Consider the following 8,843-nt stretch of genomic DNA (forward strand, 5'->3'; position numbering starts at 1 on the left):
TAAGTGTCTTTCTAATGAAGCTGTGGATGGGGCCAGTGACAGTCCCTTATTTACTATTTTAGTGACATGGGTGCCCTCTACCTCTTCTACTCCCCTCCCCAAACCCACAACACACACCCCCCTCACCTACTTAGAGGTTCGCTCATTAAGGGTTTCACAGTTCTGGCCACTGCTTTCTAGTTACCCTAACAGTTGCGTACAACTGAAGTGTGAGTGTGTTACTGTAAAATCTCAAATCATCACAACTCAACCACCAAATTTTCATTTGACCAACCTTTTCCTAACAGGGATCTTAACAGGTCAAAAAGTTGAGGTTTTTGTTGTTTTACAATTTCTAAGATATGTCCAACTACCAAAGTAGCACCAATTCCCTTATCTTGCATACTTTTACATCCCTGTGTGTACAAATTCAGAAATGATACCTGACAACACTGTCAAAGAAAAAATTGGTTATGCACGTATATTTTAAGTAAGGCAAAGAGATTAACTCCCATTCCCTAACCCAACCCACTGTTTCTCAAAGGGTAGCGCAACAGGCCACTTGCAGTGAGATTGACCTGGCGACTGTTTCTAGGGACTTGCAGGGTCTATGGAATCTCCATCTCCAGAACCCAGAATCTGCACTATAACCAGCTCCCCAGTTTTTCTAAGAGCCACACATTTTTGAGCACCCTGCTCTGAACTTCTGCTTGACAGTTCATTGTAATGATTTATCTAGGTAGTATTAAACTAACATATTTACTGAATTTCAGTCTATCTCAGGGACCTTATGACTTCTGGGATTAAACTTGACTGTTACACAGGCATAGTGAACATGTCACTCCAAAGCCAGAAACTGCAAGAACTCCCCAGTTATCTTAGAGGCTGCCTAAAGAGTATCCTGTCTCACGAGAGTCCCAGCTGGCTGGCTGCAGCCCGCCAACACAGCCTCCAAATCTAGCCATGTGACAGTTCAACACAGAAGAATCCACAATGCAGAAACCCTGCTTGGTACTGGGCCCCTTACTGTTCACAAAGCTTTCACATGTAGAGACCAGCAACAAGAGAAAGATACTTAAATTCTGGTGGATAAGTTAATTTTCCTCTCATAAGCCTGAAATGACTAAAAGCCATTTTTAAGAGATCAAAGCCCATTACAAAGAAATTCCCAGGTGCTCATTATTTATAATAAATACCACAAGAAATGGGAGTAGGCTGTCAGCTTAAATTTTTTAAGATTTTCCGCTTGCAGCACAGTTTGGCCTATTCTGTATATTCCCATTGTGTCAAAAATTAACATAAGCCAATGATTTATATAAACAACAGGAGTCTAGAATATTTGGTTGGAATAAATTTATTTCATCTGTCTGTAAACAAGGTGTTTAATAGTTATGGCATTTTTTGAAATGCATATTAAATCAGATGAGTTAGACTGTATCCCAGATGTAACAAAGTGCAGGGAAAGAAAATGGACAAATCAGCAACAAGATTTGTTTTTAAATCTGTACATTATCCACAAGGCCCAAACAATAGAAGCAAATACTAGAATGTCCCTAAAGTAGTGCCATTCGAAAGAAACCTTTAATAGGTCAGTTAAAATCCATCTCACAATAGCAACAGTTCATTTTAACAATAGTATGGCACAGAATACATATGAAAAAAACTCATCACAAGACAGCCAAGTCCACAATAATGCAACTTCATATAAAAACTCAAGCTGCAAATAAAAATTGGTCCTATGAAGAACAAACTGGACACACTCCAGATGGTTATGTTGGGATACCTAATGTCCATAATGGCAGCCTTTTACAATTTTACTAAAGAGTAGAGCTGGTGTGCAAAGAAAAAGACAGGAACAAAAATGTGAGCTACTGCGATGATGGCATGTCCCTGGGGATCAATCAGTGTGGTGACTGTGAGGTCGTGGGAGGAAGTGCCTTTGCTCTTGTTTTGAAGTTGCACTCTTCATGTGTCCTGTGCACACTGAAAAAAGGGCTGTCGCTACTCAAGTGCAACAACAACACTGAAAGCAAACTCCCGCAGCTCTCGAGAGCTCATCCACAAAGGGCTAGTAATTTGTTATAAACCAGGCACTGCGCAAAAGAGGAGGGAAGCAAACCAAACACCTTACGTGTGAAGGGAGGGGTGGGAGAGAGCGGAGTGAAGGAAAGATGCATGCACTTCTTCCTCCCAACCATGCGCTACCAAAGGAAGACTAAATGAGCTAAGTAAATGCTCAAAGTGCTGAAAAGACATTGATCAAATCAGAGATTGTACAACCGGCACCTTGCTTAAGATTAACTTATTTTAGTAATCAATATTCCATTAATTGCTAAGACAAAGTGATGCCCAACTTGGCATGCCCCCGCCCCCCAAATTTCAAGGTATCATGCAAATCATTATTGTGCTGCAATTATGTTGCCAGATAAGGGTGGTTACATACAGTGGTTAACATACAAATGATCCATTGGGCAAACAGGAATTGTGACATTAGAAAAGAGGTAAAGAAAAATTAGCCACCATCTATAGTCTGGTAGCACTATGACCATAATTGGGGTGGTGATGAAGACAGTTGCTAGGTAGATGGGGAGAGGCTGCTTACACATCAGACCTCCTCAGGTATAAAGTGAGTTCATATGCTTTCTTGTTAAGTGTGCCTCCGTGGACACCTTCCTTTCCCATGACTATAACCAATGCTGGAGTACACAAGGAAACAAAACAAAAGTGAACAGAATTATTTAAGGGGGGGAGGGCAGAAAGAAAGACACCTTTCCCCACCAACAGAGGGATACAAAGGAGACACAGGTTCATACCCCATCACCCTGCATTGCTAATAAAATTTCCAGAATTAAGACTCAAGCTTACAGCTAGGAAAGTTTAAGAGCAATTTTTCCCCTAATACTTAACAGTCTGCCTAGCAGCTAGAACCCAGAGTCTCTCAAGTATTTTGCCATTGAGTATGCCTTCTTATTCAATCCGCCTCCATGGACCCCTTCTTTTCCCATTACAAAGACCAAGACTGAAAGAGAAAGAAGAAAAGTGTTTCAAAAGAAGTGTTAATCAAGAAAGTCACATAAGTTTTAGCAGACAGAACCCCGATCAATAAGTTAACATTAAGTTAGTTTTCCATGAACAGTCAAGCACTGAAGTCAACCAGGTCTCCAAAAAGGAGAACTTTCCAACTTGTAATAGACTAAAAACACTGTAACTATTAACTGCATCTTGGAAGTCCAATCAATACAGCTGCAGCAGTGTATAAACATATCTTTAGGCTAGCCAGGGGAAAAAAAGTGTCATCATTTATCTCCTATTCTATGACCAAAAAACTTCTGGTTAATATGACAAATACATATTAGACTGGCCCCAAAAATATAAACGTAAAAAACCTAGGTGATTATTTATTTACAAAATTCTCCCAAAATTTAACATGTTTAAGAACCATTAAGTTGAGGTTAAATGGGTCTATTACTTCCAGAGGAAAACTAAGACCAAATTTTAAACAGCATTTTCAGTGCCATTCAGAAAAGGCCAAATTGAAAGCACTTAAGGCTTTTGCTTACTGACATCCTCACTCTGCAAGCTTTGTTTTTAATTGAGTCTAAAATCCTGAAATAGGTTTACTATTTCCAACAGGTTCTTCTATGATGCAATTCAAAGGTCTAGCCTCAAAGTAGATGTGTATGTCAGATTTTATATTCACGGCCACTAGATGTCAGTAGTGCTTCATGACATGAAAATCTCATTCTGGTTTTGTCACATGGTTGATACTTCTTTTTAACATATTTATCTGAGCTCGGCTAATGTTTAGAGATTTGCCTACTATTTTACAGTCATCTAAGTTTCCTATCGACAATACTTATGAGCATCCACTCACAGCAGAGTAAGAGTAAACGTTGGGACAATCGCAGGGAGTTGGGAGGACCACTGCAGTAAAATGCAGCTCAGAGCAGCTTCCGTTCCTTCGAGCTGATCTTCAAATTAGATGTGCCAAGACTGCTATGTAAGCCTACACGAGCCTTCTTTATTTACACAATATTTTCACAGGTTATCACATCTAAACGTATTTGTAAATCAGATGTCATAATAAACTTCAGTTTTGAAAGTTTCTTTTATAAAAGTAGTGAGACTTATTTAGTGCAGTAAGAATTTCTGCAACGTTGACAACAGTCAGGAAACAGCAGAATATCTGGACCAAGTGTATAAATGAAATATAATTTGCTACTTTTCAAATCTAAATTAGACACACTTACTTTGAAAATATTTTAGTAAATGAACTTGCTCCAAAACCCTCATTCTAATTCCTTCTCTCTTCCTCAGCAATCTAATAGGAAAATGAGCCAGTATTAATCTTTCCTTTTGTATGCTGAGCAGTGAATGATTAAAATGTGAGCAAGAAAAAAGGGGAAGAGATCCAAATGTCAAAGACTCAAGGGGATTAAAGCACCAAACAGTTTGAATTATTTTACAATTTGCATATACCATAAGATCGTCATTCATCATGTCAAGCAGTTTAAGAGACGAATTCAGACTTTCAGTTTACTGGAGCTGAAAACGCAGAGTTCACAGGAACATTCTATTTTTGAATAAAGTCCGGACCTCGGAGACCAGGCTGTACATGCAGCTGCTGTGGAGTGAGCACATCTAAAGCAGTGCCACCCTTCAGTGCTGGCAGTTCACAAAAACCACCTTAATAGCCATTATGGACTAACACTTTTATTCAAAATGGTAAAGAAACTGCTTAATAAGTTGTAATGCGGCGTGCAGCTTTTAACCAAGAGGGCACCTGGCTTACCTCTACCAGCTCTGCCGACGGCAACGTTGTATGTTGGCTCCCCACCTTGACTCTTCGTCCGGATGTCCATCGTGCAGTCACCATCGACGTATAGGCTATCTCTGATCACTGAGCACTTCTTTGCGCCAAGAGTCAAACCGTTGGTAAAGAAACCTTCCCGGTCTTTTCCTACAATCATATCTATTTCTACTGGCTGCCCCCACCAAAGAAAAAGAAAAAGAAACATTAAGTTACAGTTAATTTCTTTCAGGCCTTAATATAACAGGAAAGACGACTGTGCGCCAAGTGTGTATTACCACTGCAAGACATCCACTTTGCGCTAGCGTCAAAGGAGCTTTCAGTCTGGTCTACAGAATTACTCGATCCCACGTGATTCCATATCTACATCAGTTAGCCAGAGTTCAGTTAACAGTGCAGTCTGCGAACTAAAGACCAGTCTAGGCAGAGACTCTCAAATAGCTGGTCGTTGACACTAGACAAACCGCAAACTTGAGTTATTTATAAACTATCAAGTCAGGCGGTCCCTGAAGAGCTTATGTAATGGTAAGGAGCCACCTAGAAACTTGACAGCGGTTCCATCAGCATCAGTCACGTTAGTCAGTCGTGTTGCATCAGATCCAAAGTTGCCTGAAAGTCCGACACAAAGCCGGTGCTCAGCGGATCCGTGCGCTTGCCCTTGGCTCCACGCCGCCCGAAACGCGCCCCCCGGACGAACTTCCAACCGCAGAGCTCAGCGCATGGCCCGATTCAGATCTCCCTCCTCGCTCTCTCCAACTTCCCTTCCCCTCCCGCCAAACGCAGACAGGCCGCTGCCCGCAGCAGCGCAGCGGGCGACGGAGAGGCGAGAGAAAATGGAGGGAGACGGCGGGGGAAAGAAACTGAGGCAGCCAGCAAACCGGAAAGCAGAAACGTGCCTGCCAACGCTCGGCGAGCGAGCAGGAAGGCGTCGCCCCCCTCGGAACTGCAGAGTCATAGCAGGCCCAGCCATTGGCAGGCACGCGCCCGCACCCGCGCAGCGCCGCGGGCCGCACACAAAGGGCCGGGCGACGGCCGCCGCGGCTCTGCAGCCCCGGGCACGGGCAGGGGGCGGCGCGGGCCCGGCGCCGGGCGTCTGGCGGGCCGGGAGCGCGAGGCCAGCACGTTAAGGGAACGCTCCCGTGTGCGACCGGCTCGCCACGACCTTAGCGAGAGGCACAACAATACGGCAGCCCGCGGGTCGCTGACGAGTCCTCCGCAGACGTGTGGCGCCCAAGTCAAACGCCCGGTCCGAGAGCGCCGCGGGCGCCGAGCCGCGCCGTCCGCCCGCCCGCCCGCGCTCCGCAGGGAGGGGCTCGGCGGCGGGGACTCCCCGGCCCGCACCTCGCCGGCGCCCCGCGGGAGCGCCCCCTTTGCGGGGCTGCGTTGCGTCACCGGGGATAACGGTCTATCGATGAGTCTCCATAGGCGGAGAGAGATCAATGGCAGTTCGCCATCTTGGAGAATTAAAAAAAAAAAAAAACCCTCCGGAGCCCGAGCCCGAGTCGAGATTCACCACCCGCCTACGCCGGCGGCGCGCCCGGCTCGCAGCCCCGGGGCCCCGAGCGCCGCCCCGCGCCGAGGCCCGCGCCGCCCCGCCCGGGCCCCGCGCCGCGACAGGCAGCCCTGCGGCCGGCGGGGCCACAGGGGCTGCGGGCGCCGGGCCCGCCCCCGCCGCGGGCGCGCCCCCTCCCCCGCCCCGCCGCCGGCCCGAGCGCGGCAGCCGCCCCCGCTGTCAGCGCGGCCGCGGAGGGGCATCCCGGCCTCGGCCTGCCCGCCCGCCGCCCGCCGCCCGCCCGCCGCCCGCCGCAGCCCGGCCCCGCACACCTGCCGGCGCCCCCGGCCCCCGCGCCCGCTCGGCGGGGCCCCGGCCGCGGTCCTCACCGTGATGCTCTGGAAGACGCCCCCGGCCGTGGCGGCCCACACGTATTTGGCGTCGCAGTAGCCGACAATGGCGGCCTCCTGGCAGCAGCCATCGCACATCAGGTTGTCCACGTAGCTCTGCCACCCGGCCATCTTCAGCCCTCAGCACTGCAGCGGGGACGGCGAGCAGCAGCAGGCGCAGCGGCGGCGGGAGCGGCGCGCGGGGGGCGGGGCGGGGGCGGGAGGAGGCGGCTCTGCGCAGGCACCGACCGCCCCCTGCCCGCGGCGCTGCGCACGGAGGACGCGGGGACGGCGGGAGGGACGAGCCGCGAGCGAGCCCGGCCGCCCGCCCGGCCGCCCGCCGCAGCCGCGGGCTGACTGACACGGAGGGGGCTGCGGGGCGGCGGCGGCGGCGGCGGCGGCGGCGGCGGCGGCGGCGGCCCCTCAGCGCGGCGCCCTCGGTGCTCGCGGCCGCGCGGGCTTGCGCGCGTGCGTGCGATCCTTCCGCGGCGCCGGCCGAGGGTCTCGGCGGGCGGGGAGCGGCGGCGGGGGCGCGGAGGGATACGGCCGGCGCAATCACGGCGCCACGTGCGGCGGCGGGTGCAGGCGCAGCGGGCGCGGGGCGGCCGAGTCCGGGCCGCGCGGAGGGCGTCCACGCAGCGCGCTCGGCACCCGGGACGGCGGCGTCCGGCGAGCCTCGGGGCCCCGCGGCCGATGGCGATGCGCCTCTCCTCTGCGGCCGCTGGCTTGGGATGCGGAGTCGAGCGCCTCGGTGTCGGGTTGCAGAGTTGCCCTGGTGACGGGATGCGCAGCGGTGACTCCTCCTTGCGGTGGGGGCGCTGAAGGCGGGGCCGCCCCCACGTTCCTCGGGCGCCCCAGCGGGACCCTGGTCCCCGGACCCCTCACCCGCCCTTCGGCCCGGAAGGCAGCCGAGCTCCGCCACCTGCAGTCTGCGGGGCTCGCGGCTCCGGGAACGTTCCTGGGCTTTGCGGAGCCTTCACTGTTGCTCCATCTGGGTACCAGAAGCCTCGGCTCTGTGGGTTCGGGGACGGGAAGGCGCCGCTCCCCCGCCCCACCCCGGAGTGTTGCTCATCACGTGTGGCTAAATTGCTTGTAAATTCCGCACAAAACAAATAGCGACCCATGTAAACTATTTGTTAGTAACCCGGAAAGTTACTCGGGGGTGGGGGTGGGGTCGAAGAAACGGTTGAAACTAGAAAGAATAAACAATCTAAGAAAGGGTTCACTTCTGCTCTCCAAGGGTAAAATAATTTCGGGACCTAGGCTGAGAATGGCTTGCACTGACAAGGCAAACGTGGGTGGTCGCTGGGGATGTCACGGCGTCTTTGGTAACCTCGGGCGCTATGACTAGACGAGGAATTAGACGGCCTGCAATTTAAATTTCAAGCGAACAAAAATGACCTCCAGATCCAAGGAAAGAAGAAAGCGCTTTTCAAACGCTGAAAAGGTGATTTTCAACTTTAAAGTTACCGAGTAAGGTCACAATTTGTGACAGAAGCATTACATGGATGTGGTTGGAAAGAAGACAAAAACGTTGCTGAGCAATCTGACTGGTTCTGAAGTTTTGCATTTTTCTGTTGTTTGCTTTGAGATGTACAGTTACTTCAGAGAGGGGGGAAGCACAGGCGAGAACCCCCAAATCAGGAACCGCTCGGGTTGACGCGGTGTATTCTCTCACGTTCTGACGGTAGAGAATACTCTGGTATGCGATGTGTGCCAAAAATTGTTTCATTTTTGCAAGTGTGCCTCCCACCTGATTTAGTTACACTTACTCGTTCTTGTTTACTACTCTGCCTTTTTGTGGTGGCTGTTGATAGTTGTAATCCTTCCATTTTAGCAGTTTATCACCTTAAAAGTGGATGATACAGTGTGCTGGTAACGGATATGCTCACTTTGTGAAGATTCATCAGGATGTACAGTTACAATTTTTACTCTTGGTATGCATGTTATAATTCAATAAATTTAAACAGTAAACAAAGATAATGAAAAAAGGATAATAAAAATGATAATAGTTTAAAGAAGTATATTGAAATTGTTTTATTTATTAATCTACTCTGAAGTTTTTAAGATTTCGTTTCTAGACTGTAGCAAAGAATTGGAAGTAACTGCATTCCATTCTTATTCTCTTATTGTTGTCTTTAAACAGCAAAAGGATTACACCAACTAAATTCTC

General features: G+C 49.7%; 2 protein-coding genes across 3 annotated transcripts; both read right to left on the bottom strand.

The window, feature by feature from the left end:
- Positions 1–1,317: 1,317 nt before the first annotated feature.
- Positions 1,318–7,163, bottom strand: PFN2 (profilin 2). Of its 2 annotated transcripts, none has more exons than XM_023621099.2 (3): positions 6,671–7,163; positions 4,772–4,964; positions 1,318–2,998 (listed from the first exon to the last, which is right to left on the bottom strand). In XM_023621099.2, exons 1-3 carry the CDS (start codon positions 6,800–6,802, stop codon positions 2,901–2,903), a joined length of 423 nt encoding a protein of 140 aa, XP_023476867.1. In that variant the 5' UTR covers positions 6,803–7,163; the 3' UTR covers positions 1,318–2,900. The 2 variants fall into 2 exon arrangements, with proteins under 2 accessions (XP_023476867.1, XP_023476868.1); XM_023621100.2 differs by having other exon boundaries at positions 1,318–2,675; positions 6,671–7,093.
- Positions 6,805–7,794, bottom strand: LOC138917963 (atherin-like). The gene is made up of 2 exons (XM_070236967.1): positions 7,593–7,794; positions 6,805–7,535 (listed from the first exon to the last, which is right to left on the bottom strand). Exons 1-2 carry the CDS (start codon positions 7,792–7,794, stop codon positions 6,805–6,807), a joined length of 933 nt encoding a protein of 310 aa, XP_070093068.1.
- Between the last annotated feature and the right edge of the window lie 1,049 nt (positions 7,795–8,843).

The sequence above is a fragment of the Equus caballus genome, chromosome 16 (assembly GCF_041296265.1).
Source record: "Equus caballus isolate H_3958 breed thoroughbred chromosome 16, TB-T2T, whole genome shotgun sequence".
Classification (NCBI taxonomy): domain Eukaryota; kingdom Metazoa; phylum Chordata; class Mammalia; order Perissodactyla; family Equidae; genus Equus; species Equus caballus.

Coding starts and splice junctions, on each gene's coding strand:
- PFN2 (XM_023621099.2), bottom strand. CDS start 6,802: ATGGCCGGGTGGCAGAGCTACGTGGACAACCTGATGTGCGATGGCTGC. Junction 4,965..6,670: donor GCGTCTTCCAGAGCATCACG/GTGAGGACCGCG, acceptor TGGTGGGGGCAG/CCAGTAGAAATAGATATGAT. Junction 2,999..4,771: donor CGTCGGCAGAGCTGGTAGAG/GTAAGCCAGGTG, acceptor TTTCTCTTTCAG/TCTTGGTCTTTGTAATGGGA.
- LOC138917963 (XM_070236967.1), bottom strand. CDS start 7,794: ATGGGTCGCTATTTGTTTTGTGCGGAATTTACAAGCAATTTAGCCACA. Junction 7,536..7,592: donor GCGAGCCCCGCAGACTGCAG/GTGGCGGAGCTC, acceptor TCCGGGGACCAG/GGTCCCGCTGGGGCGCCCGA.